A 27,911-nucleotide genomic window follows, 5' to 3' on the forward strand; every position below is an offset into this window, starting at 1 on the left:
AAATAAAAATAAATCTCTCAAAGAAACACACCATAAAGCAAGAAAGCAATTTAGTGACACTGTGTTAAACAATGTGTAAAACATCAGCTGGAGCACAATTGTGGGTTTTATGCAAAAGATTCTTATTAAGCCCCATGCGCTCAGAATTTAATTTTGAAAAAAAAAAAAAAAAACACTTTTTGAATGTTTTAATGAACAGTATTTCTGCTTATTTATCTCATAGTGTAGTTTCACCACATTCACATGATCTGTATGTATCATTTTTGGAATTTAAGTTTCACAGAGAAAGGCAACCAAATTGTTGCCTTGCTAATAGAGTTTGAGAACATTGTTTAGTAAAAGAAATTTAACACTGGCATTGCAACAATACTAACTAAATGCTTGTAATGGACAATGTGGCAACAAAATATGGGATTACAATTCTGCCACAATTCTGCGCGCGAAAGATCATATTTTGAGCACGCAAAAGTGCGTTTTGCACGCGCGCGAACTGAGTTTTGTGGAGAAAATGTTTGTCTCGCAAAGAAGAAAGTATTTCGAACGCACGAAAATCAATTTTGCATTTAAAATAAGTTTTTGGATGTGTGCAGACCTTCTCTTTTGCGCGTGCAACGTTTCACTAGCTTGCTCACCTGATGCCCACCCTCTGTGCTCGCTAAATGCCAACAGCTCGCATGCTCAACACAACCCAGCGTTACAATGTGCCATAATTCCAGCCAATCAGAGACCGAGGCTGCTAAATTCTGATTGGCTGCCTTGACAACCAATCACAACATTTCTTGCATTACCTCGACAGCAGAAGAGGAAAAATACAGTGCATGCATAATTATGCAAGTTGATATTCTGATCATATATTTTTCGCACTTTTGCGCGCTCAAAATATGATCTTTCGCGTGCAGAATTGTGGCAGAATTGTAATCCCATAACAAAACAGACTGAACAAGCATTGAAATGAAATACTCCTCCTCCCCCTGATATGAAAGCATTGCTGAGTTTATAACAGCTCAAAAACTTATTTCATCTCAATGACTACTTATTAGATTGGTCAAAAAATATTTTGGATTTTAATTGCATTATCACAGTATGTTGTTGATTTAAGCAAGCACGAATCAGTTTGAATGCGAGAGGAAAATAACCTTTCAGTAGTACAACTCCAGTGCATGCTGCATTCAACTGCACGATACTAATTGCAAAAATCAGCAAAGAGGAAAATGCTAGACACAGCATATTCCCTGATATGGCATGTGCCTTCAAGTAGTTCATAACATAATAAAATGTCGGTTTTAAAAGCTGCAATAAACATTGTGCAATAAATATGTAACAGGCAAAGCATATGCACTGATATGGCTATTGCCCTCAGCAATTTCAGAGTAGAAATAATACAAATGGTCATAATAACAAACCAGCTTTGGTTTAAACTTGGTTTAAAAAAAAAAAGACTTTAACCAACTCTTTGCAGTTCTGAATTTAAGACAGTCCCCAAAATGTCCCTAGACCCACTTAGAAAGCTTATCAACCGTACTATAGGCACGTACTATGTACCATTACAATCACAGATAAAAGGCATTGCTATTGCTTAAGCATATTGTAGCTTTAGATTTAGTGATTTGATTTGAACTTGAATCACCTAAATACTAGAAATTGCGGCATGAGTATGAAGATCAGAGTCGAGAAGGGATGAAGTCACCGGGAACACTTCTGTGGCGGCAGACCCGCTACAAAGCCAACAGAGACACCAGGGGGCTCACAATGGACATCAGCAATAGTGAGGATGAGGAAAACACTGTAAGAGAAACACAAAGTGAAAAGACTTATTAAAATTTCTCAGGGATATATATATATATATAGAGAGAGAGAGAGAGAGAGAGAGAGAGAGAGACCTATTGATGAGAGCCGTACCTGTTGATGAAGCTGAACACTCCATGGCTATTACGGCATCCAGGTAGCTCTGGCCAAGCCATTCCTCATACGTCTTCCTCTCTCCTACACCAATTAAAGTGATAGTTGAATCCTTGAAAATCAGGTCGGATCCCTCATAGGGTTTGGAGTCAAACATCTTGAAGCCTGAGGCAGCATTAACTCCAAAGAAATTCTGAAAGGTGCAAACCAAAAAGTCATACAAACAAGGACAACTCCATTTTCAAAAGACATTTGGATTTACATACCTGGGCTTTGTCCAGGAGGCCAAAGATGACGTGGTGGTTGGTATCGGGTCTTATCATAACGGCATGGGAAGGGACATGGGCCAAGTTGCACTTAGTGTACTGAGTGACTTCAGCACGAGACTCCTGAGAACAAAGCAGCTGAAATTCACGGGAATCCAGGTGTACCGCCCAAGAATCTGTATTGTTTCCTGGAAATAACAGTTCTGACATGAGAGAACTACTAGAGACTTTTACACATGATGTAATGGTCTGCTTGCTGCATGTAAAATGCATTAATTTACTGTCAGTTTGTAGTCCTCAACCCAGAAAAGAATGAGCATTTTTGAGCCATGGGTTTTCTCTGGAATTTTTTCCTTTGTTTTTTTTTGAGTAGTAGTTTTCATCACATACAGTACCTAATTTTACTCATAAATCAAAAACTGCTATTCTAAAAATTAGAAATATAAATTATAGACCACTTCCAACCATTCACATTTTTGAAAGGTCATGTGATGACATATCTTTTAAAATCACCTTTTAATTATTACATTTAGTCTATTTAGTGTTGTAGGAAAATTAATGTTTTACTCTTTCTTATTTACTTTCTTAGACATTGTGTGGGGTTTTATATTTATTTTTTATTTTTCCTTTTGATTTAACTTGTGTTCCTCTCTCAATATGTATATTTCCAGCTCAGTACAGAGATTGGTCAGGGCTGGGACGCCCATACAAGCAGTAAAACTGACCGCTTATCCGATAGATAGTGAACACAAATGTGATGATTATGAGAGTGACGAGAGTGATGACATTTACACAGAAATGTGAAGAATGATCAGGTATACGAAAGTCAGACATGAGGAGTATAACTGTGATGAAATGACTTGAAACAATTATAATCATGTATGAGTTTGCTTAGAATTAGAAACAAGCGTGTTTTTTTAAGTTGTTATAATCAAAACTAATGTTAATGAATCCAAATCGTTTATCAGAGAATGATAAAGAGGAGGAATTGTTGTAGGAAAATTTATGTTTTACTCTTTCTTATTTACTTTCTTAGACATTGTGTGGGGTTTTATATTTATTTTTTATTTTTCCTTTTGATTTAACTTGTGTTCCTCTCTCAATATGTATACATATGTCACCTAAAATGCAACAAAGACATCACACAGTAAAACAGGGAGCCTTTGAAGTCTTTAGTGCAGGTAATTTAATCAGGAAAGACAGAGGGGTTAGTCATAAATAAAGACCTTTGACCTCACGGGTGTGAAGGCACACAAACACACAGTAAAAACAAATGATCAGAAAGAGCCTTTGAACTCTTTAGTGCAGGAAAGACAGAGGGGTTGTTGACCTCACAGATGTGAAGATAATAAAAGCCCAGGGGGTTAGAAGGACCATTGTTTTTTCTGAAAACAGCTAGGTTTGGTTTACGGGGTTAAGTGGAAATTTACAGAGAAGGAAACCTTGTAAGAAGTGGGGGATGATAGCAGTATAATAAGGCTGTCTGTTTTCAGTGTGATTTTAGGTCTGTTGTGTTTCAGGGTAGCTGCTGAAACATTGTGAACATACCTCTTTAAGGAAAATAAACTTCTTTCCTTAAATATAATTTGATTCCTTGTCTCTTACACTGTGATGCTATTTGTTAATAATTGTTTTTGCCACAACAATTAGCAATTATTATTATTACTACTATCATTATTATTACAACTATATCCATTTTTTTTAATTCGTCGTCTTGGAATTATAAGGTTCTATCTGACATTTGTTTCAAAACTGAGCTATTCACATCTTATTCTGTGACAACTTATTTACATTATGTGATGTTTCTTTTGTAAGCTGTGTACATTTTGGGCCTTTTTTTAAGAAAACAAAAAGGGTTCTATCTACAGAAGTCTACGGAATGCAAAAACTTTGAAGCTCAATATCTCAAAACTGCTCAGAATGCAGATAGAACCTGTTAATTCCAAGGCGGCTAATTGTTTTCACTGTTGTCTTATTTTATAGTTTGTTTTTCTTTTTTATTTACTTTTTGTTATAAAATATTCTTTATATTCTGACCTGTGAAGTATACAAATTTTGTGCTATAAAAAGGTGCTATAAAAATAAGATGTATTAAAATGTACAATCCTGAGGGAATCCATGGCAAATTCTCTGGTTTGGACTACAAATTGACATCATGACTGAACAGCTCTATAAAGATGTTTAAAGGCCTAAATCAACAGAGATATTTTTACCATCTGTGTTCTGGAATACAGTGGAATGTTTGACAAAGGCCACATCACCATGACCTTCAACAAGACACCTGAGAATATAAACAGAGGCCATGATAAATATTTAGTTGTTATGCAAATACTCAATTGGTAAAATGCAAATTAGCACCAAATCTTTCAGATCTTTTCTGCAGTATAGTGGATTACCTGAAGGCTCCATCGTAACCGTCGTATAGGTCCTTGCCTTTTTCACACTTGTTCTGACCACTGGAGTCTCCAATGCACTGCTCACATAGGTTACTGGGAAAACCTTTCTGATTGGCTCCAGGTACACAGGCTGATTCAAAGAACTCCCCAGCAGCTAAAAGCAGAATCACACCCTCATTACACTGATTTTGCTATTTATATAGCAGAACAATATGCCTTTTGTTTCAGTAGCTTTGTAATAACCGATACAAAATTACAAGTGACATTCTGAGTAAAAAGCTGAAAGCTTTTCACTGTTGTTTTAGATTTTAGGAACCCATGGTATGTGTGCACTACAGTACATGTCCTACCTTGGGCCACTTGGCATGTCTGCGGTCTGATGATGCCTTTTTCTATTAGCAGACCCATGGGAATGTTCCAGCCTGCAGTCCTTCCATAACCTGTGTGACAGGAACGCTTGCTCTTGAGGTCACTGAATCTCTGGATGTTTCTGTTGCTCTTCCTCAGCACAGCCACAGCATAATAAATGCTTCCGTCAGTGTCTCCTAAGACAGAGAATCACAGTGGCTTGTGAAAATGAATCATCATTTATGAATAAAACAGCTGATGTTTCATCAGGCACTGTTGAAAATCTTTCCCAAACAAAGAACAGTCACCTAGTGAGCACATTTAACTGTTCACATTATACTAAATTCAAGTAATTTCATACATTTATAATGATTAATTGAATAATCTAATTAATTAATGTGTATTAACTATACATATCTATTAATATAATGAATCGCATAATCATATTCTCACTGCCTTTTTAAATTCTACAAATTTGTTTTTGCTATTGTCTTTAGTTACTTTTTGCTATGCTGTCTTTTTTCCTAAAATGTTTTTTTTTTCTTCATATTTTAAATGTTTACTTCATATCTTATTGAAGCCATTTCAAATTAAAAAGCATATGGTCCAAAAGTCAAAGTACATTGAAAGTGTATGGCTCTAACCTGTGTAGCTCTCCCCGACAGCAGGTATCAAACCAGAACTCTTCCCCGCTGTGTAGATGTAACCTCCGTCAAGAGTGATGGCATCAGCTTCCTTGTTCTGGAGGAAAAGAGTCTCATTTAAATACAGCCCAGTGACCGCCCACTTTTTCAGCAGCCTTGAGTTTATACAAATCTGTTTCTCCATGGTGAAAATGAATGGAATTTTTAGTCTCTGAACTTGACTGTTGTGATGTATTGCAGATTTCAGTGAGGGAAACTATGAGTATAAGGGCTTGATATATATGATGATATAGTTATCATTATATCTGTCTTTATAATATGATGATATAGTTATCATTACATATGTCTTTATAGCTATCGTTTTGGTGTCAGCGGGTATGAATAAGAGAGTTTGGTATTTAAATATCTCTTAATTGGCATACTTGTATTTTCTTCATACAATCCTCCACAGATGCGCCATAGACACACTGAATATCAGGAATCAAATTTTTGCTTTTGAAAGCCACAGCCATGTCTGCACATTTTTGCTGCTCTCCATGAGACAGGACACACCAGCGCAGGTGAGAGGGAACGTCTACACACACACACACCCATCACAGAGAAACACAGATTTTGAGTACAATATAAAAAAGTAAATAGCATGCATAGTAAATTTGCTGCATTTCAAATTGTAATTTTTGATTGTTTGATGAAGATGCAAAGATTCACACCTGACTCTGTGCAGTCCATAGCTCTCAGTATGTAATAGTATCGGCCCATCCATTCGATATAGTTTTCATTTCCTGCTTGGATAAATGTGGTTGAAGCGTCGCTGAACAACAAGTTTGTCCCCTCAAAGCCAGCTGAGGAGAACATGGAGAACCCAGATTTTTGCTAAAGAGAAACACACACACACACACACACACACTTAAATGAAACGGTCACATTGAAATCCAAATGTACAATTTGTTTTTACTCTGTTTCAAAATCCTAATAAATTACAATTTCAAAAAGGATCATACCAGTCCCTCACGTAACATGTTGTAAACCACTGAACTGCTGACGTCAGTGCGGACAACAATCCCCCTCGATGGGACTCGAGCCAGATGGCATTTCTCATAATCACTGACAGGACTGCGGGTGCCGTCCCGACACAGGAGCTGATAGTCCTCAGAGTGCAAGCCTTCAGCCCACAAATCACCCTGACCTGAGACACAAAGTTAAAAGATTTAGTATTAACTTCATATACAGATGATAATCTATCACTTATCCAACTTTACTGTCCACACTTCCTGTATAATCACTGTGTATACTTAGCATATCAGAACTACAACGCATGTGTGCTTACTTTCACTTTATTTTCTTATAATCACTAACATACTCTTTGCTATGCATAGAAGCTCTAACCATAACATTAACTATATTATATCATTAACAGAAACGAGGAATTATTTTTGATTTGTAAATGTATCTGATAATTTGCTGCCATGGAAATATACTGTACATATTTATGTTTATATGTGTGTATGATTTCATGTTGCATCTTCATTAATTAAGACAGAATAATTATACTTTCTATAAGTTATATTATTATATTAATTAATGAATTAATTATATTATTATTATATATTTAATATATTTAAATATAACATATTTTTAAGTAATCCTGCGTCCCCCTTGGAAGTTTGCTGAAGTTCCCTGGTTGAGAACCACTGGAGTACACATTTACCATCTGTATTCTCGCTTACAGTTGTGTGCTTCACAAAGGCGACATCACCTGCATTCTCAACCAAGCACCTGTGAAGCCCAAAACAACAGTTAAGTGACACACTGAGAATATTTCTCATTATCAAAGCTGTAACTGCACCAGCTATGTTTCACTACGGTATGATTTTAATGTTTAAATAAATATGGTACCTGAATGCTCCTTTATATGCATAGTACTGCTCAGAAGTGCTTTCATCACACTTATATTTTCCTGTTCCATCTCCCACACACAGCTGACACAGGGACGCAGGGTCATCTTTAGCCCCAGGGATACAGCTGGCGTTAAAGAAGTCAGCAACCCCTAAAACATGAAGATAAGCCACAAGATACTTTTTCATCTGACAATTTAAGATGTGCTGCACCATAAACAATGGACTACCTTGAGGGATGTTGCAGCCCATGACTGACATCATTCCACTGTCAATCAAATACCCCAGAGGGACGTTCCAGCCAGCTGTACGGTGCTTGCCAGTGTGACAAGACTTCTTCCCCTTCAGACTGTTGATGTTGATAGCTGAATTTGTCCTTTTCACCACAGCAACACCGTAGTATGTTATTCCTTTCCCTGTGGCCATTAGATGAAGAACAAATTTTAAGACTTTGTTGACTAACTAGTTGCTCTAAAAGTAGAATTTTGCCAGATAAAACAATGGATAGTCCATAACATATATACTTATAATGGACATTCACTACATTTTTTTAATTATAATAAAGTATGTAATCAATACAGATACAGAAATTGTAAATCGGTTAATATTCAATCTAATGTTGCTGTTGACATTTATGTCTTTAATCACTGCCCTTCCATTTCAAGGGCAGATTTTAGAGTTGCAACTCGCATAATCCGGTATCTACAGCACCAAAAGAAGAACATACCATCTGCTCCAGATTCTCCAGCTGCAATTTTGAAGCTGGCTTGCTTGCCAATGTCATATATTTCTTTAGCACTGGCTGAGAAGGCATCGACTTCATTTTTCTGTCAAAAGCAATATTGATCACAATTGCAACTTGAATATTGAAAATTTTCTGGGACGAAGATTAGTTTAGTGTACTTCTGCAAATAAAATGAACAGACAAAAGACTACAAATGCACACTATCTGAGCAGGGACACATTATCATTTGTCGTATGTTTGTGATCAATTCTCTGTGTGGCAGAAAAGCTTTTTAAATCTGAACCTTGGATTTTTCTGTGATGCTACAACCCTCATAAAATAATAATGTATTAAAACATTTAAAAAAATAATAATTTCAATGTGAAAATTATAAATATGTGAACATGATTTTTATTTTTACTTTTTTCAGGTAGTTTGACATTTTCTGTTCTATAAAAGTGACACAATTTAGAATTTTAATGTTTAAGCAAAAATATAAAGAAAATTGTCACATGTAAAATTTCATTTTGCACATGCACATTTCCATCATATTAAAAAAAACATTGAGAACATTAATAATGACCAGACAACTCTGACTGAATGTTGTATTAATATTACTGGAAGAACGTTTATTCATAACTTTGACAGAACGATAGTCAAAGTTCTGAGAACGTTTTCCGTTAGCTGGTTGGGTGACTGGATAGACAGACTTACGGTGAGTTTTTGAGCGCATTCGGCTTTAGATGAGACGAGGACGCACTGTAGCGCTGGTCGAATTGCAGCGCTGGTGAAGGCCTGAGCCATTGCTTCACATTTGGACTCCTCCGCAGGAGAAATAGTGCACCATCTTATCGTACTCTGCCCTGACACTGGACGAAGTTATTTATAATATTATCACCATTATTTTTAGCCTTCCACACCTTTATCTCCAAAAGAGTCTCAGATTCATACTGTTGCTTACATAAGTAAAAACACATTTCCTACAGTATAGGCTAGCTACAATACATAAAGACAGAGCTACAAAAACTCTTTTCACCTCATATTCTTACCGTAATGCGTGACCGCAAGCAGAATGCTTAGAATAGCCCAGGTGTCCATCTCTGACTCGAGAGTGCGCAGATGTTAGTGTGTTACTGTAGCTTTATATCTGAGAGACTGTTGCAAAGTCCAAAACACGACTCAGCCCTTCGACATAACTAAACGGGAAATGGTACCTTAATCATAAAAGATACTTACATAATTAAAAACATTTCCTACAGTATAGGTTAGCTACAATACATAAAGACAGAGCTACAAAAACTCTTTTCACCTCATATTCTTACCGTAATGCGTGACCGCAAGCAGAATGCTTAGAATAGCCCAGGTGTCCATCTCTGACTCGAGAGTGCGCAGATGTTAGTGTGTTACTGTAGCTTTATATCTGAGAGACTGTTGCAAAGTCCAAAACACGACTCAGCCCTTCGACATAACTAAACGGGAAATGGTACCTTAATCATAAAAGATACGTGCAGTCAAATTCAGGATTTATAGACTATAATGTGACCAGACATGAGGACGACACGTCCAACAGACGGGCGGAGGTCCAAGGTGCACACAGAGTGGTCTTTCATTCTTTGAAACTCCACCTTTTTCAATAAGGGAATTTAAAAAAAAAGGCTCTGAATCAAGGGCAGTGTCACTTAGACCCAGGAAAAATAACTTTTAACCTTGAAAAAGAAGCAAATGACAATCAAACGTAGTTTAGATATTTTGTTCAAAACGGAGACAAAAGGTGTTTGGACACATTCTGGCGGTCAGTTTCAGTTTCTTCCCCCTAAAGTGTCCAAAATTGTCCAAACAATACGTTTTCGAGCCATGCAGGATAGGCTATAAGAATATATCTATCTATAAAACCATAGAGATAGACACTTCTTGACTAAGTATTGAAATTATTCAGAGACTCAAACACTTTTTGATTTTGTCTGACGTAAAACTTCATTGTATTCGTTTTAATAATCATTTTACTGTCATCATAAAGTGTTACATCTATTCAGCTGCTACCTAGAGGTGTAATGCCAACAGGGAATTGTGACTGTGATTTTTCTTGTTTTACAACAGGATGGAAACATGTTTAACGACGACAAATACAGTACAATAATACAATAATGCAGCACACTTTATGGTGTTAGTGTTTTCTCCAGCTCTTTTGGTGTGTTGCTTAAAGTGATAGTTCAGCCAAAAATGTGCGCAACACAAAAGATGACACTCTGAAGAATTTTGAAGAATGGTAACCAAACCGTTTTGGTTAGCAATTACTTACTGTATGGGGGGGAAAATCATCCTTTTATGTTCCACAGAATAAGTAAAGTATACAGATTGATGACAATTTTCAATTTTGGGTGAACTATCTCTTTAAAAAGAAGAACCTAGGATAACTGTTCAAAAGATGAAGCATCTGTAACATTTATTTATTATTTACATGAATCGAAGACCGTTTTGCTCTCTAATACTTTTGTCAAACTTTAAAGAAATGTTTTAGCCTACCTTTTCATACACAAATAGATACACAAAAACGTACATGAGAAAAAAGTTTTTATTAGCTGTTCTCCTTTGACAAATGGAATGAATCAAGTTGGCAGATTATGTACATAATCTAGTCAAAAATGTGTTAGAAAGCCAAGATGACAAGTTAGAGAAGCAATCTTTTAGAAAACGATCATCTCCGAGTAATTTAAGAACGAAAGGGGACGTTGTCAGCGCGCCCCCTGGCGGAGAGTTAAAGGCTTGTGTTAGAGAGTGGCAAAGCAAATCTCTCTTCAGCTATGGGCAGTCGACAAGTTCACACACATGGAGGCAAGAAGCTCCTAGCCTCTAACGTTTACAGTTCATGCTAACTCTGACATTTTCACAATCCCAGGTGAAAACAGAAAGAGAAGCCCTCTCCTCCGCTTCTCGCTCATGTTTAATGTGTCAAAGACTATTGCTTTTAGAAATCATGCACGTCACATGAAAAAGTAAATATGGCATAACTACATAGGAGAGAGCAGAAGACTACAAACTGCCAACTTGAGTTTTATTTCATATTGTTTGAGCAGATGCAAATGGAACACCACCATTCAGCCCATGTGTCCTGTGTGTCAGTGTTTTTGCATAAAACAAACCATTAACAACAAAAGTGATGGTGGTAAAAGTAAAGGAAAATATATATTTATATATATATTTATATTTATTTTTATATACATACACGCATATTCATACGAGTGTATGTTTGACATTATACAGAAAATAATTCCCATAGGTGTGGAGTTTAATTAAAGCTCAATATAGACTTTATTATAACAAAATAGGCAGTATACTGAGGGTTGAATATACATTACAATTTATTCTCTCTTATTTGCATTGTGGTTTCTTTAAGTAAGAATATGTCATCACCTGGATTGGAAAGATAATTGTAAGCTGTTCCTTTTCACCTCAACTAAAAGCTACTCCCATTTGCACCTTGAATTGTACACAGATTGTTAAGACAAATAGACATTTAATATAAAAAGAAGAACTTTTGTGCCAAATGTTTATGTCCTCTTTGTGCACTTGTGACAAAACAGATCAGCTGCTTAACATTAGTGGGCTGCTTGATTTTACAAGATAAATGAGAGAAAACAGAAGTAATATGGTGGCTGCAGTTCACGTAGCTCAAAAACGTAAGAACATATGTTAACTGAAAAAAGAATAATTCAAAACATGCTCTTAATACAAAAACGTGCAAAGTGTGGCTTTATGTCTTTTCAGAGACCGACACGAAAGCGTTAACGTCTGATCATATATGGGAAAAAGAACAAACCAAAATGTATATAATGCATTAACTCATTGGTTTTCCTTCGAGAAAGTCACCTCCCTTAAACATTAAGGAATCTGTACCGTATAATCTGTCCAGTAAGTCGCTGGTCAGGCATGTCTCCTCCCACCGGAGGATGAAATGCGGAGATTGGGATGTGAGTTCTAGACAGCAGTTTCAAAGAGAGGCATGAGAGAGAGAGAGGTGGCCGTGAGACCACCATGACCCCAAGCCCATCCAAAGAAAATGTATTTCCTATGCTCAGGGGTCAAAAAGCCAATGCAAGAAGCAGGCCAGGTTAGTACAAAAAAAAAAACCCCGAAAGAAAATTTAAAAAAAAAATACTAAAATAAGGTTTATTTGTCTCCAGCCATCTCACAATTTCTCTTTGACAGGTACCCAGATGAACGGCCCAGACTGCTCCTCGATGATCTGCTTAACCTGGTTGTAGATCTCTTCTAATGTGTCCCCTTGTACAATGGCTGAAGGAAAGATTAGATGAACATCATTAAGTATCATACATCTCCTTGTTCAATGGAAAAAATATTTCTCAAAAAGTTCTCCGGAAACGTGGGACTGGATACAGGCGGCCCACAATGATTTGCCACTGGTAGCAAATGCTGTCACTCTTTAGTAATATTTGGTCATATATAATAAAATAAATACAAATAGTTGCTAACGGCACCTTGGAATACTTCAAACTATCATATAATAAACATAAAAAATTGGTACACATTCAACAATTTGGAGAATTTTCACGTTCATTGCCCACTGTCATTAATGTAATGATGTATGAAGCACAGCTCATACAGAAATCACTTCCAAACCAAGCAGCACTTTTTATTGGTCAATGTGTATTGCGAAATCTATGCGAATTAAGCTGGTGTTGCTACATTTCATGTATTGTTGCAGCCGTATAAAACTCAAAAATCTTTTGTGTAAGCACTAATACAAAGAAACCAAATGTCATTTGCAGTGAGTTTGTTTTCAAAGGTCTGTTCCCACTTTTTTGCCACTGGTAGCAAATGCTGTCACTCTTTAGTAATATTTGGTCATATTTAATAAAATAAATACAAATAGTTGCTAATGGCACCTTGGAATACTTCAAACTATCATATAATAAACATAAAAAATTAGTACACATAAGCAACAATTTGGAGAATTTTCACATTCATTGCCCACTGTCATTAATGTAATGATGTATGAAGCACAGCTCATACAGAAATCACTTCCAAACCAAGCAGCACTTTTTACTGGTCAACGTGTATTGCGAAATCTATGCGAATTAAGCTGGTGTTGCTACATTTCATGTTTATATTGTTGCAGCCGTATAAAACTCAAAAATCTTTTGTGTAAGCACTAATACAAAGAAACCAAATGTCATTTGCAGTGAGTTTGTTTTCAAAGGTCTGTTCCCACTTTTTTATTCAAAATGATTGCTTCCTCTTTTAATATTCTGTTTTGGAAAATGTAACATTCATTCATTTTGAATACTGAACTTAACTGAAAGTAAACATAATATAGTAAGACACAAACTCCAGGAAAATCTTCTGGAAATACTCCAGGCAATCTTTCCTCTGGCTTAAGAGGAAAAAAGGTTATTCGCTGCGAGGAGATACAAAACCACACAGTAAATATGCACATCCTCCACCTTTTTGTGATGTTTTATTAAAGACCACAACCTTATTTATGATTTGAATGGCAGTGGTTTTGTGCAAATTATGATTGCTTTTTAATCAAATTCTAATCAGTAAGCTTGGCTTTTGTCAATATTGGCAGGGGGATAAATATAAAAATAATGGTTTTTGAGTCTTAAAGGAATAGTTGAACTAAAAATGAAAATTCTGCCATCAGTACCTCTATGAATATTAAAAAAGTTTTTTTTTTTTTAATTAATTAATTTTTTTGTCTCTGTAATGACATTCAGCTGGGGCCCAATAACGGTCACCGTCCCACCTGTGGGACGCTTGGCGCTCTTTTTTTGTTGTCCTTTTTCTCTATCAAATCTTTTAGTAATCATCATAAATCATATATCATTTGAAAGTTTAGAAGCTCAAGATTCATCCTGTGAAAACTATTTTGAAATCAGACATTGCGTTACCATGGAAATGGTACTTTAAAATCTTTTGGCGGTCTCCTCCCCCTTAGTGGGCAGTGTCAAGTGTCATATTACAAAATTCATTACGGTCTTTTAGAAACAAACCTTTTTATAATCTTGACAAAAAACATATCATTGGAAAGGTCTGAGTCTCAGGATTCTATATTTGGTGGTATTTTGAGATAGAAGTAATATCGACAGAGAAATCTAGACATTTGTGACAGAAAAATGCAGTGAGTTTGGATGGCACCCGGTGGCTGTTTGTGGTATAACGCCCTAAATAAAATCTCACAGGAACCTCAATTTGTTTCATATCAACTTCAAAAAATTCAATGGAGTTTGGATGGCACCCGGTGGCTGTTTGTGGTATAACGCCCTAAATAAAATCTCACAGGAACCTCAATTTTTTTCATATCAACTTCAAATTTGGAACATAACTTATTTAGACATAAGGCTTTAATTTTATACCAATTTTAGAGTAAAACCTGTTATGTAAAATATTTATTATATATAAAATAAAATTAATATAGTGCATTTTCTTTACAGTAAATTTAAACTACCATAACTTTTTGATACTTTAATTTTTTTTGCAATAATCTGCTGATTTTCTTCTTTAAAAAGAGACCAACCTTATGTCTGTATTCCAAAGTGTTCATAAATTACAACAATTTAAGTTTGGATAGTGCACCTGCATGCCTATTTTAAAAAATGGGGGGTGACAGTTAAGGGGTTAATTTGGACCCTATTAACTGTATGGACAAAAAAAAAAAATGTTCTATTATGTTACACAGATGAAAGTTGTACGGGTTTGGAATGAGAGATGATGACTCTAAACAATATAAAATTTGTTTAGATATCAAAATAGAGTTTAAATGCAGAGTACGGCTTCGTTGCAGGACAGGTATATGTGAAAATGACTAAGCAGAAAGGTCACAGCTGATTGGGATATAGGTTTACTCTACTGTTCTCACCGGTGAAGTGCTCTAGGAATTCCTGCTCCAGTTTCATGGCTCTGTCATAGGTCTTCATGCCTTGCTCCTCCATCAATCTTTTATTCATCTCTCTGCGAAGGACACAGAGGACACATTACTAGTGCCAATAAGTCAAAAATAATCAAGCTGTAGCATTTATTGTGTGTTTGACAGTAAAAATAACATACAAAATATTCTCCACTGATTTGGGTTTCACGAACACCGCAATGGGGTAGAGCTGTGCTAACTGGAGTCGTTTGATGGCATTGCCCGAGACATCCAGGATGCAGTGCTTGCCCTTAAAGAACAATGAAAAACAGATCGTCATGTGAGAAATGAGAAAAATTGCAAATCTGCACAATGCAAATCTGAAGGTCAGCATGATTACTTTTTTATCACTGCCATAATTTTCTTTATTACTTCCTAACAAGTTGAACTCGTTCACCTTTTCTGCAACCTCTCGCACTGACTGCACGCTTGTCCCGTAGAGGTGGTTGTTATATTGGCCGGCCTCGATGAACTTGTGATCTTGAATGTCTTTTTCCATTTGTTCCCGTGAAATAACAAAATGGTAGTCTCTGCCATCAACCTCGTAGTCTCGCTTTGGTCTAGTCGTGTCTGGTCAAAGAACAGAAACGACCATAAAAACAATGCAGACGGTATGAAATTCTGCAGAAGAAATGATAAAACCATGGTTATGTACTCACGGGGAACACATGATCCAAACTTGTCCGGGAACTCCGAGATTAGATCATCATTGATCCGGTCTTTCATGGGTCCAAGGATAATCACCGGACGAGCATAACTCACTGTAAACCATAATAACAACCTTACAATGGGTCCTTTACAATCAATCAGTCAAGCAGCATTACACACCAACACAGTAAAATGAAGATATATGAACCAATGTACCATAATATAAGAAAGCCATAATGAAAGACACTCACCTTCTTGTTGCGTGACTGTCTCATATGAGAGGACATACTCTTCCTGTCCACCTAATAGAGACAGAAACACTGATATAAGTTCACAAATTATTATGTACTGTGTAAATCTGATGTTGAGTGTTCAAATGCATTTCTTTTGCATTCATTGCTATTCATTTACATTTCAAATATATTACTTGGTTACCCTATGCTTACATGCTTTTGTTTTGAACAGTAGTCTCTAATTTTCACTCACTGTTCAAATGAGATTTAAGAGCCATGTGGCATTAACAAAGTTCAAGAGGTTTTTCAGACCACTCGATGTGAATGACAGGCCAGTTACAAAACTGTTGAAAGACACAGGCTGTTCAAATGACTGTGACATGTTATTTGAAGGTAATATTCCAGGCCATAATATTCTGTGTATGATCACTAAGCAAGGTACACATATAACCAGCACCTGTTTTATTACCTGAAACTACCATGTATGGCAAATCATATAACTAGCTTATGAACTATAAAGCATAGTAGAGTAAAGTGAGCTTATGTTGGTTAAATCAATAGTGCGTTGTAATTATCTCGGCTTTTGCTGCTGCATTTTTAAACAACCTATTTTAAGATTAAAATATTTCTTTATTTGAAATATTAAAATTAGGGATGCACCGATACCGATACTGGTATCGGTATCGGGCCCGATACTGGTCTCCTGTACTCGTACTCGTACTCGTTAAAATGCCCCGATACCAAACGCCCATACCACACAGCATGTGATAAGTGCCATATTCAAACAAAGAAACACCAACAACAGAACAACAGACAGCAGAAAGGAGTTAAGGAAATAAACAATTTTTGCGTAAAATGTTGGTCTTGAATAGTACACATCTTTCAATTTTGTGTGTGCATATAACACAAAGCAAAGCTGAGGGAACAAAGGGAATTAAATACTCAAACTGATGAAGTTTAAAAAGATGTGATGAAACAACGTGATGAAAGGAAATAAAGGGGAACACAAACTTACGGTAACTACTTTCACTATCGCTGGCATTAGAAGTTACATGCTCTGAAACCATAAAAAGGGAAAATGAACACCACATACACAAAAACAAGCTTTGCAGGAATATAACAAACACAATACTAAGAGCAGTCACCAGCAGATGGCAGCGTTAAGAACCTGTGCAGGACGTGACTCTTGAGGCTTTGAAGCTGATCTTATTTTGCTCGGTTTATCACAAAATTGCTTGTACAAAATGAGTTTGGTAGTTTTATCAGTATGAAACATTTCAAATCATCTAATACCCTCTTGAATGCATGTAAGAAACTCTCTTAACACAGTCATGGTGCGGTGAACATTGATGGACAGAGGGGCTCCACTCCACCACCTAAAAGAAGTCTAGAAGTCTAAGAGAGGACACAAATACTAAACATCCAGGAATCATGGAAGATTGTACATAACTTTCCATTATATCAACCATGCTGACCTCAACCCCCTCATGTTCTGTTGTGACTGTTTTCACACTACCAAACGTTCAAAAGTTTAGGGTAATTTGTTTTGTTTATATTTTATTTTAGAAATAATACCTTTATTCAGCAAGGATAAAAGGATATATTAAAATCAATTACAAATGACAGTAAAGACATTTATGTTGGAAAATAATTTAAAAAAATGGTGTTCATACTTTCCATTCCTCAAAAAAAAAAAAAATACCTGTTTCCACAAAAATATTAAGCAGATATTTGTTTTTAACATTTATAATAAGAAATCTTTCCTTGGAACCAAATCAGCATATTAGAATGATTTCTGAAGGATCAAATGACACTGAAATCTGGACTGCTGAAATGTAGAAATAAATTACATAATATATTATATAAAAATATTATATATAAAAATGTATATAATATATAAAAAATACTGTATTTTTGAGCAAATAAATGCAGTACTGATACAATAATTCTTTCAAAAACATTTAAAATATTACAGACCCCCAAAAATATTTTTTTAATTATCTGCTTTTTTCCCTTCATATTGTTTTAGCATTTTTGATTTGACCAAGTACCGAAGGGAGTGTGTATCTCAGTGTCAACATCAAACAGAACGTGCGTTAAATGACTTTCTGACTATGGCATTATTTGCATTTGTCCCCAAAAGCACATATCAAACTCATCTCCCAAAGCAAAATTACAGCAGTAACTACATTTTTACATATTCAGAAGAAAATAGAATGGTGCGAAACTCGCTCCAATGCTAAGGTGTTGTGGATGGTTTCCAAGGCATTGCCACACAGTTGCTAGGCTAGGTGGTTGCTTACTGGCAAGTTAAAAGAGCCCACTCCCCAAGCCCTGAGATTGTTTTTCCTGACAATTTTGTCATTCACCAGGATAAAAATAACATGTCCAATTGCTTAGTGGGGGGAATAAGTAAAGGAAAAGATGTGAGTTACACACCAACATTTAATACTTTGGGTTAGGCATTTGTTCAAAGCCCTAAACCCAGGGTTCCCAGGGGCTTTTGTTAGCCAAAACCCTTAGAAGTAATATATTGACTTCAAGCATCCCCTGAGATTTTGAGTTAACGTTATAATTTGCATGTTCACAGTTCTCTGATGTTGGTTAACTGTCACAACAATCCAAAGAAACTAACAAATCTATTTCGATGTATGCAAAATTCCAATGTGGTTACGTTTCTTTTTTTCATATTCATTTGTACAGTATATTCCTTGTGAGTTATCCTTTATGATTCTTTTATTGTTATAATATATTCATATTACATATTCATATTATTCATATGACTGTTTTATGTTACTCATATACTCAAGTATTATTCATTTATTCTTCTTTATTACTGTTCTTTTCTTCATATTCCATTGACAAAGTATATTTTTCTTTATTTGACATATAAAAGGTACATTTTGTTATGTTTAATGGATGTTTGAACAGGATGTTGGAAACTTATTCTCTGCAGAATATTTTTTATTATATTGCAAGGATGTTTGCTCAATTTGTCTTCGATTTTCTTGGTACCAAGTGTGCTTTTCTAAGAGCTAACTGGTATTTGCAGACTGATATTTGAAGATTTGCAAAGCTTGCTGTTTGTGCTTAAAGGATGTAAAACCACAAGTTCATCTGGTATTTTTATCTGATCTGATCTATGACCCCTATTGTCATGTCACCGTGACCTCTCTTTGACTTAGAGTAACTTGGGCAGAGAAAAACATGTGCCAGGTGTATATATAGAAAATTCCCTGACGTCTATCGATCAGACATAACATCTGGTGATATAATATGGTATGTATAGGATGTAAGTCTCTAGTATATGTATATTACTCCAGTTGGCTTCTGGCACAGTTTCTTATTTTCTTCTGCTCATATCAAATACTCCAAAGGCTTTGTCTTTTGTCTTCTTAAGATTATTATACTTAAATTTAGATTATACTCTCAGGAATTTTAACAGAATATACTCAGTATATTCAGTTTTAGATTTTGTATTAATTTTTAATGTTTTTCTATTTATTTTCATTATTATTATCATCTGTAATTGTTATCATTTATAATTTTCAATAAATAACACATTTTACTGAAAGACTTTGCCTGCCTGGATATCTTCATTGTTTTTGCATTATTTTTTATTTCTAGTAAGTGTTTTATTTTGGTTGTTTTAAATTTCAGTTTAAAATTATTTTATTTTATATTATATAAAATAAAATATGTTGCTCCTGCTGAGACATCCAGACACAAAGAAAACTACAATTCTATGGCTAATGGAAATAGTTACTTTTAAGGGTGGTACAAAATATTTATTTCTTCAATTCTTTACTTTCAAACGTACAAACGCTTGAGCTTTTAACATGTTAAATCCTCAAGTTTTTATTTGGGCAGAATACTGGTTTTGTTCATTTTGGAACAAAAATGTTGGAAAATCTGAATCTGAATATAAACAAAGTGAACGTAATGCAACAGACTATATATTTAATTAAATGGCAGTCTTTGATTTGAAAATCATGATTTCATAAGATAGATCACTATTAGTTTTATTTCAGTTTTCAATTATGCTGCGCAATTTGTTTATTTTAATGTTCCATTCAATTTAATAACTTATTAGCTTTTTAATAAACTCAAAAACCCCTTGCAGTTCCCGCACAACCCCTTATTTAGGAAACCCTACACCGAAAAATTAGACACAATAATCACCACGATTTAATCAATGCATTTATAATGCAAATGTTGTTAAAGGGATAGTACACCAAAAAATTAAAATCTCCCCCACATCATTCCAAACCTGTATGACTTACTTTCTTCTGTGGAACATAAAATAAGATATTTTGAAGAATTTTTGTAACCAAACAGCTTCATTTCCCATTGACCTCCATTGTATTTTTAGCCCATTCAATGCAAGTCTATGTGAAATTAAACTGTCTGGTTACCAACATTCTTTAAAATATCTTATGTTCTGCAGAAGAAATGCATACAGGTTTGGAAATACATATGTGACCCTGGACCACAAAACCAGTCATAAGGGTCAATTTCTCGAAATTGAGATTTATACATCATCTGAAAGCTGAATAAATAAGCTTTCCATTGATGTATGGTTTTTAGTATAGGATAATATTTGGCCGAGATACAACTATTTGAAAATCTGGAATCTGAGGGTGCAAAAAAATCTAAATATTGAGAAAATCGCCTTTAAAGTTGTCCAAATGAAGTTCTTAGCAATGCATATTACTAATCAAAAATTAAGTTTTGATATATTTACGGTAGGAAATGTACAAAATATCTTCATGGAACATGATCTTTACTTAATATCCTAATGATTTTTAGCATAAAAGAAAAATCGATAATTTTGGCCCATACAATGTTTTTTTGGCTATTGCTAAAAATATACCCCAGCGACTTAAGACTGGTTTTGTGGTCCAGGGTCACATATTTTTGCGTGAACCATCACTTTGGAGGACAGAATTTACTGCCACAATAAACTCTATTGTATTATTGTCACAGTTAAACATGTTTCCATCCTTTTGTAAAACAACATATAAATTATGCCAATTCTATTAATTAGTAAATTATGACAGAAAATTCATTTTTGATTGAACTATCCCTTTAAGAGCAGCAGAATTAACATGTTAAGGGCATAATGGCCAACAAAGGAACTGAACATAGCACTGCTCTGCAAAGCTTGTGTTTTATAGCCATCTAGAAACAACACAGGCTGCAGACGCAACACAATTCTAACCGAACATCACTGCTAAATGTGCAAAACAGATTTATGGGGAACGAAGGGAGTTTGGTGGGGCCGGTGGGGTACTGTAGGTCTGCTGTTGCCTTTGTGGACTTACTCAAGCCTTTGTCGTCACTCAGGTCCTGTGGAGCAGTCGGCAGAGAGCACGGAACAAGAGAAAACCACAAAAATAACAATGATTACTGGAACAACACATCACGTCTTACCGATGAACATTGCTCCTGCCTTGCAACAAACCCAGATATGTAGACTTCAATGGTCTCAATGGTCCACTACATTCTGTCTCTACATCAGCTCACACTGAGGTTCAGTAGAAGGGATCAACCAAATTTGCCGTCACGTTTAGGGTTGTTGCAGAAGCAAGAGTTTTGTTCAGCGGTGTTGGCGTTGCCGCGTGTGGCGCTACCCTGCCCTGCACACGCCTAATGTACTTACGGTCCACATCGCTTGTTTCCTGTTCGCTGGGGTCCTTGTTCTTGTAGAAAGGGAATTTTCGCGAAAATAGGTTCTTTTTACGCTTGTCATTGAGTGAATGCTGGGAAGGAGGAGAGGGAGGGATGGAGAACAAAAAAGGAAGAACAGATGGAATGGTGTTGGGTGTCTAGTTGAAGTATGAACAAATGCCCAACTTAACAGATGCCCATGTTACTGACTCTATAGCCACCACCATCCAATAAAATGATGCTGGAATGACAAAAATCACTAATGTGAGAACTTATAAATAGATATGAAACCAGATCTTGGTTTGGAGATGGCAACAGACACAGTAGAGTTTATGAGGGATTACCGAACATCAGATAAATTTAAAGGGTAGTTACCACAACCAAGGTTAGCAAGGTGGGTTTATAGCACAAATGCAAGGACATGCAGACCAGCCTCCTGAATTAGTTAGTTGATTAAAGTTAGTGATTGGCATTGATCAAAGGGTTTGGACAGGAACAAAGTTACAGCACACTTAAAAAGATGGACAGATGAGTAATGTGCAGGAAGAGAAAGTGAAGAGCAGTTTGACATCAATGGCAAGCGTATACATCTTTTTGTTCTCTGAAATATTCATGCACTCATGCTGCATTAGTGAATGCAGTTGAAAATGCTAAGACAGTGAAGGGTGGATGATGAGTCGGTCCGGTGCTAAACTCAATACTGCTGCAAAGACTAAAGAGTTTTAATCACTAGGGCTGGGCAATACATATTGAATTTCGACAATATATTCTGTGGTCATATAAAATTAATCAACATTGTGAATAGTGCGATGATTTTAAGGAGTTTTTTTTTCTGTTACAATTTTTAAAGATCATGTCATTAGACTACTTGTGCAGTTTTTTCTTGTATCAGTATATACTGTATATTAAACTTCATTAGAAAAACTGTGTTGGAGTAAGTTGGTAAGCGTTCTTTCTGTTAATGAGGTCAAACTTTCATTTCAGTGAATCTGTTCATAACTGATGTAATGATGTTTGTATCTTTCACTGAAGCCCATTAAGAGAGTAGGATATTTCATATAATTAAAACCTGTTAGTCACAATATTATATTAGTGTCATTATTTTATATTAGAGCATACAGTATAAATGAAAAAATATATATCATTGTTTCTGTGAGTGTGAAACAATGTGAAAAACCTACCCTGGTTATTTTTAACAAGATTTTAACTGCATTTTACAAGTTCTTACATGTTGAAGCTATAATGGCTGTTTGGCTGAAACACACACACACACACACATATATATAGGCCTATATATTTTTTATTTTATTTAATTATTTATTTTAAGTCAGAGCAAGTATTTTAATACTGTGATATATCTTGAATGTCATCAAAATGCTGACAAATATTGAGATATATAATACCGTTCTAATACAGTATATACTATCGTTCATGTTTGGGGTTGGTAAGTATTTTTTTTTTTTTGTACATTTTTGTCTCTTATGCTTACCAAGGAAGCATTTATTTGATTCAAAAATACAGTACAACAGAAATGTGAAATATTATTACAATTTAAAACAATCATTTTCTATTTTAATATATTACAAAATTGTATACAAAAATATAAAATATATATTTTTTTAATACAAAATTTAATAATAAAAAAAACAAAAATTATTTCTGTGATGGCAAAGCTAAATTTTCAACAGCCATTACTCCAGTCAGCAGTTTCAGAAGATTCTTCAGAATTCATTCTAATATTGTATGTTGATTTGGTACTCAAGTAACATTGCTTGTTACTATCAATGTTTTTTCATGATATGAAATGATGAAAGATAAAATTTTTAATAGAAAATTCAAAAGAACAGCATTTATTTGAAATGGAAATCTTTTGTGGAATTGTAAAAGTCTTTACTGTCATGTTTAATTTAATAATGAATTGAATGTGTCCTTGCTGAATAAAAGTATTATGTATAATATTGTAAATATTTTTTGCCATATTGCCCAGCCCTAATAGTCACATGCGGTTAAGAATCCTCTCACAGGAGAGAATAGTGAACAAACATACAGGATTAGTACACTACATACAGTAAAAGGGATCTGAATTAATTTCACAAATAGAAACTTTCAAACAAGCATCTCATTCATGAAGAATGATTCATCACTTGCATACTTCACTACTTTGTTAGAGTTTACACTTGCCAGCTGTTAGTCATCTTATGTGAGAACATTTTGGCTTTGGAAAAGTCACAAGAGAAAGGTGCAACAAAATGTTTCTAATGCTGAACATCTTGTTAGCAATTTTCATCTCAAATTAGCATAAAATAACAATGTTTCAAAATAGGCTACAAGGCGTGTTCATAATGGTTTCAGATTCCTTTCAAATTAAGGTTATGTCGGCATGACTGCAAGTAAACTAAAACTTTTTAAACAAAAGGCCCATTTATTATGTATTAGTCTATGCAGCTGCTTTTTAAAGGCATTAAAAGTCTGTTTGTGTCATGCCAGACATGGTAAATATTTGAGCAGCAAACACTTACCCCTTTGTCTCGAGACTTGGAGTTGAATTTAACCGTCTTTAACCTGGCTCTTTCTTTTCTCTCCACCCTGAAGAGGAAGGAGACAAAGACATTAGGAATTTAGGAATAAGTATTTTCACTGTTAATACACAACAACTGTCCTGAGTTCATTATGTACATGTGTATAATCTAAAAAAAGGGATGTTGAGAAACGTATGAAGCACAAAAACATTTGCTTTTTGCAAGGATAAAGATATTGTAGTAAGACATAATTGTCTTGAAATGGAATAAACATGTGGCGTATGTAATATTTATCCCCATATTATCCTTAAAATACATGTTTTTATGTTTGAATGGTAACATTCACCAGACGCTGATCTGACATGCTTCTTAGGGAGCGTTTACATGTGACATTTTGTTACAAAAACTGTGCTTTGATGGATCTAGATGACATCTAACCTCCAAAATCCAAATATGTTGAAGTATCATGAAATATGACGCAGATCAGAAACTTTCACCAAGAGAAATCCCAACTTGTTTCTAAAAATACAGAGCATTGCTGGCTGTCCCCTGTGCTTCAAGACCAAGCATCATCAGTAGGGAGACGAGACAGGCACATTTTTAGAACGAGGTGAGAAGTCAATTATCAAGTTTCAATCAGCATACAGTTGGGTGGAGAGAATGAGAGAGAAACTCTCACAGCATCACACATCAGTGCTGAAATATAAGGCTCTAATTGGACATGGGTGACAGTAAACCCATGACTTTGGCAAAAATAGAGTAGACTTGTTTGCATCTTTGTATTCTAAATACAATGAAATTATTTTGTCACACGTTTGTATGTAACTCACTTATAACATCTACATCTCAAGCATTCTGTCAGTTTAGTAACCAAGTATTTGATAATACTTTATTGGGGGCAAAATTGTTGGTTGTGGTGGAAAAGAAGTCGTGACTGATTTTTGATCATCTATATCTTTTCCACACAATAAATATTGAAAGCTTTTATGATTATTTGACTCTTCGTTTAAAGACTGGGACTGTGACAAGTGTAAAACTAAAGCTATACATAAAATACATTTTAAAAGCAGCAAAAATAAATAATGAAAGCACAGAAGTCTCCAAGCAGACTTGCAAAAAAAAAAAAAATAAAACCCCTGGGACATAAAAGAAAGTGCTCTTGATTGAAGAAACACCCACATTCTTCAAACAGTTTTCTATCTCTAGCTGCTGAGTCAAGTTAAAACCCTCATCACACAGAGAGCAGAGTTACTTTTACCTAAGCTTTCACTTAAGTAAGCATATATAGTCTCAAATATGCTAATTTTTAGATGCCATTGTGCAGATGTATGTGTGCTCATTGCTCATTATTACAAGGAAAAATGCATGGTAATTAAACCAAAATGAAGAAAGGCAGTGAACTGAAACGGAAGACATTGTGAAAGAAACATTAGTGGAAAGACTATGAGTAATGTGGCATTAAACACACAATTGTGTTAATCACTGTAAAGAGGGTTAACTGATATTATATTTCTACAGTACAGTGTGCTCTGGAATGCATGGGGGCACAGCCTACCTCTTCTTGCTGGGAATGACGCCCATCTCCTCCATCTCGCCATCTGGAGTCACATGCCGCGCTTGCCACCACTCCTCGTCCGAAGCATTCAGGACATGTAGGATGTCGCCAAAGTGGAAGTTCAGCCCCTGACTGGGCAGGCCGGAGTCTTTCGTTATGTCATAATCAAACAGGGCTCTGGAAGAGGGAGAATGTAATAAGAATTATTTTTCAGAGAAGAAAAAAATATGTTAATAAATCTTCTTTGTTGATAAGGTACTGTAAATAATAATAATAAATTAACATTATAAAATATATAAAAACTAAATAAAATAATAATAACAATAATTATTGCTAATACATAATGACTATATATAAAACTCCCACATAAAAGTTTGCATAATGTTACTCTTAAAAATATCCTACTGAAATTTTAGTCAAAAACATGACATTTCAAGTGGAATATTTCTAATTGTTGTGTCATTTCTGTGCCACTAGCATCACCAAACAGAAATTGCAAAAATATTTTAAAATATGTTTTTGCTTTTCAAACACTCCCCCATTTTCCATTAGTAGGACAAACTGATAGTCCCGCCCAAAGCTCATGCTATTGGTTGTGCTAATGCTGCAAAGTTTGACTGGTCTGGATGTTCAAAAAAAAAAGCATCTTTTGATTTCACCAAATAATTTACATTATATTAAGCTAGAATAGAAAAATGTATTTAAAAAAGCACTTCAGTTTTAGAGATGCAGTAGCAAGAACAGCCTTTATTTTAAAGGTCAGAGGGAAGGTAAAATTGGGGCATGTCAAACAAAATTATGATTTTCAGGGGGAGAATGAAACCTTTTCTTTAAAAAAAGCACAATAAATCAGACAGACACAACAGCAAGAAACGCCTCTAGACTGTGCCTACATGAGATTCTATGAATATTAAACAACTATAAAGACAGTGAAACCATTCTCTAGCGTAATGCCAAAGTTATTTTTTTTTATCTTACAAAGCAATTCTTCCTAACTCATTTGCCCACAGACCGATTCATTGAGATGTTAAGTAGGCCACTGCTGTTCTGTGCATGTGTGCGTGTGCATTTAAGAGAACTGGAGCTGAAGTAACTAGCTGCCCAAGCTCTTGACTAGCTTATCTCGGTTTCCTCATCAATAATGAAGCACTTCCAGGAGGAAGCCAGGGCATCGGAGAAGCTTATGGGGCTTTAAGGAACATACAGACACCAAAGCCTTCTTTAACCCTTAAAAGCACATAAAGAACCCTTATTTAACTCTTCAGCAAATGATGCAGATGATTTCTGTGCGGTCTTAATCTGCTTAGAGGTGTAATAGGCTACATTTGTATCCTTGTACAGTTGAAGCAGAGACCTTCAGAGTCATTATAGTAAACGGCTATAGCAGACCGAAGATTAAAAGCTCAATCTGTTTAGATATGAGGTTTTAATGTAATATCAGATCATAAAACTGGTGTCTCTTTCAGAAAGGTCAAAATTATGTTTGTACTATGACAGCCAGTGGAACAATTAAATATTTTTAAATGCATTTACTAGACACTTACTAGAAAATATTACTGATGATTTATCTTCCGTGGGTCATGAAAAAGGCCTAAATACATAATTTCTTAGCACTACATATTCTACATGTCACCAGTGGCCTAGTAAACCTTGACTCTGTGTCACAAACATGCTGTGGGAAATATAAACCCAAAGACGGCTGCAGCTGTACCTACATCCTTGCGTGATTTTACGCGTCCATCAAAACAAGCTACGTTGACATTGCCACAACAGCTTGTGTTAGTATACATATTTCAGAAACAGTCCCCAATAAACCAAACTAGAGCAAACAGCGTCACTGCAACATGCACTTTAGAGGCAGGGTATTTATGGAAGCGCTTCTTACTCTTCATTTCCATCACGGTTTGTTTCCATTAATCATTCATTATATACACTTACTATGTAAATCGTATGTCCTTCAGTTCATTTTAGATTAGATTTCCTGTCACTTAAAATAATGCTATTTTTCTTATGATGACCAATTTGACTCATATTTTTCAGAACGCATACATAAATACACAGGGACAATATATTATGGGTTGAGCTGAATGTGACCTACACAGCTGAAAAATCACATTAGGTTTTAAATCAGTGAATACCACATGCATGTGTAGAGAATCCAGTGCCCAGGGGCTTTCGAATCCTCA

The 27,911-nt window shown here is 35.3% G+C and overlaps 2 protein-coding genes across 3 annotated transcripts in view; both read right to left on the reverse strand.

Moving 5' to 3' along the window:
* Positions 1-913: 913 nt before the first annotated feature.
* On the reverse strand, positions 914-9,768 carry LOC107709202 (melanotransferrin-like). 2 transcript variants are annotated; one of them, XM_016513639.1, is made up of 17 exons: positions 9,660-9,768; positions 9,222-9,386; positions 8,887-9,041; positions 8,176-8,275; positions 7,679-7,864; positions 7,450-7,600; positions 7,262-7,329; positions 6,555-6,739; positions 6,264-6,426; positions 5,976-6,127; positions 5,554-5,650; positions 4,912-5,106; positions 4,562-4,715; positions 4,379-4,446; positions 2,166-2,353; positions 1,900-2,092; positions 914-1,783 (listed from the first exon to the last, which is right to left on the reverse strand). In XM_016513639.1, exons 2-17 carry the CDS (start codon positions 9,268-9,270, stop codon positions 1,716-1,718), a joined length of 2,172 nt encoding a protein of 723 aa, XP_016369125.1. In that variant the 5' UTR covers positions 9,271-9,386; positions 9,660-9,768; the 3' UTR covers positions 914-1,715. The 2 variants fall into 2 exon arrangements, with proteins under 2 accessions (XP_016369125.1, XP_016369126.1); XM_016513640.1 differs by lacking the exon at positions 9,222-9,386 and having other exon boundaries at positions 9,495-9,768.
* A 2,058-nt stretch (positions 9,769-11,826) lies between these two features.
* Positions 11,827-27,911, reverse strand: part of LOC107709173 (disks large homolog 1-like) — a 150,847-nt gene continuing 134,762 nt past the window's right edge. The window contains 10 exon segments of the mRNA XM_016513585.1: positions 11,827-12,465; positions 15,053-15,144; positions 15,241-15,350; positions 15,498-15,670; positions 15,760-15,861; positions 16,000-16,050; positions 16,997-17,038; positions 21,644-21,743; positions 24,171-24,237; positions 25,726-25,902. Of these exon segments, the coding sequence (XP_016369071.1) occupies positions 12,359-12,465; positions 15,053-15,144; positions 15,241-15,350; positions 15,498-15,670; positions 15,760-15,861; positions 16,000-16,050; positions 16,997-17,038; positions 21,644-21,743; positions 24,171-24,237; positions 25,726-25,902 (1,021 nt within the window). The 3' untranslated portion in view covers positions 11,827-12,358.

Source organism: Sinocyclocheilus rhinocerous, unplaced genomic scaffold (genome assembly GCF_001515625.1).
Source record: "Sinocyclocheilus rhinocerous isolate Xijiao unplaced genomic scaffold, SAMN03320098_v1.1 scaffold55, whole genome shotgun sequence".
In the NCBI taxonomy this organism is placed as follows: Eukaryota; Metazoa; Chordata; class Actinopteri; order Cypriniformes; family Cyprinidae; genus Sinocyclocheilus; species Sinocyclocheilus rhinocerous.

Bases quoted from the DNA above. Each gene is read 5' to 3' on its own strand.
- LOC107709202 (XM_016513639.1), bottom strand. From the start codon at position 9,270: ATGGACACCTGGGCTATTCTAAGCATTCTGCTTGCGGTCACGCATTAC. The intron at 7,865-8,175 runs GTATGTTCTTCT...TAATGGCCACAG, and splicing joins TGGAGAATCTGGAGCAGATG to GGAAAGGAATAACATACTAC. The intron at 6,740-7,261 runs GTAAATGTGTAC...TTTGTGTCTCAG, and splicing joins TGTAAGCGAGAATACAGATG to GTCAGGGTGATTTGTGGGCT.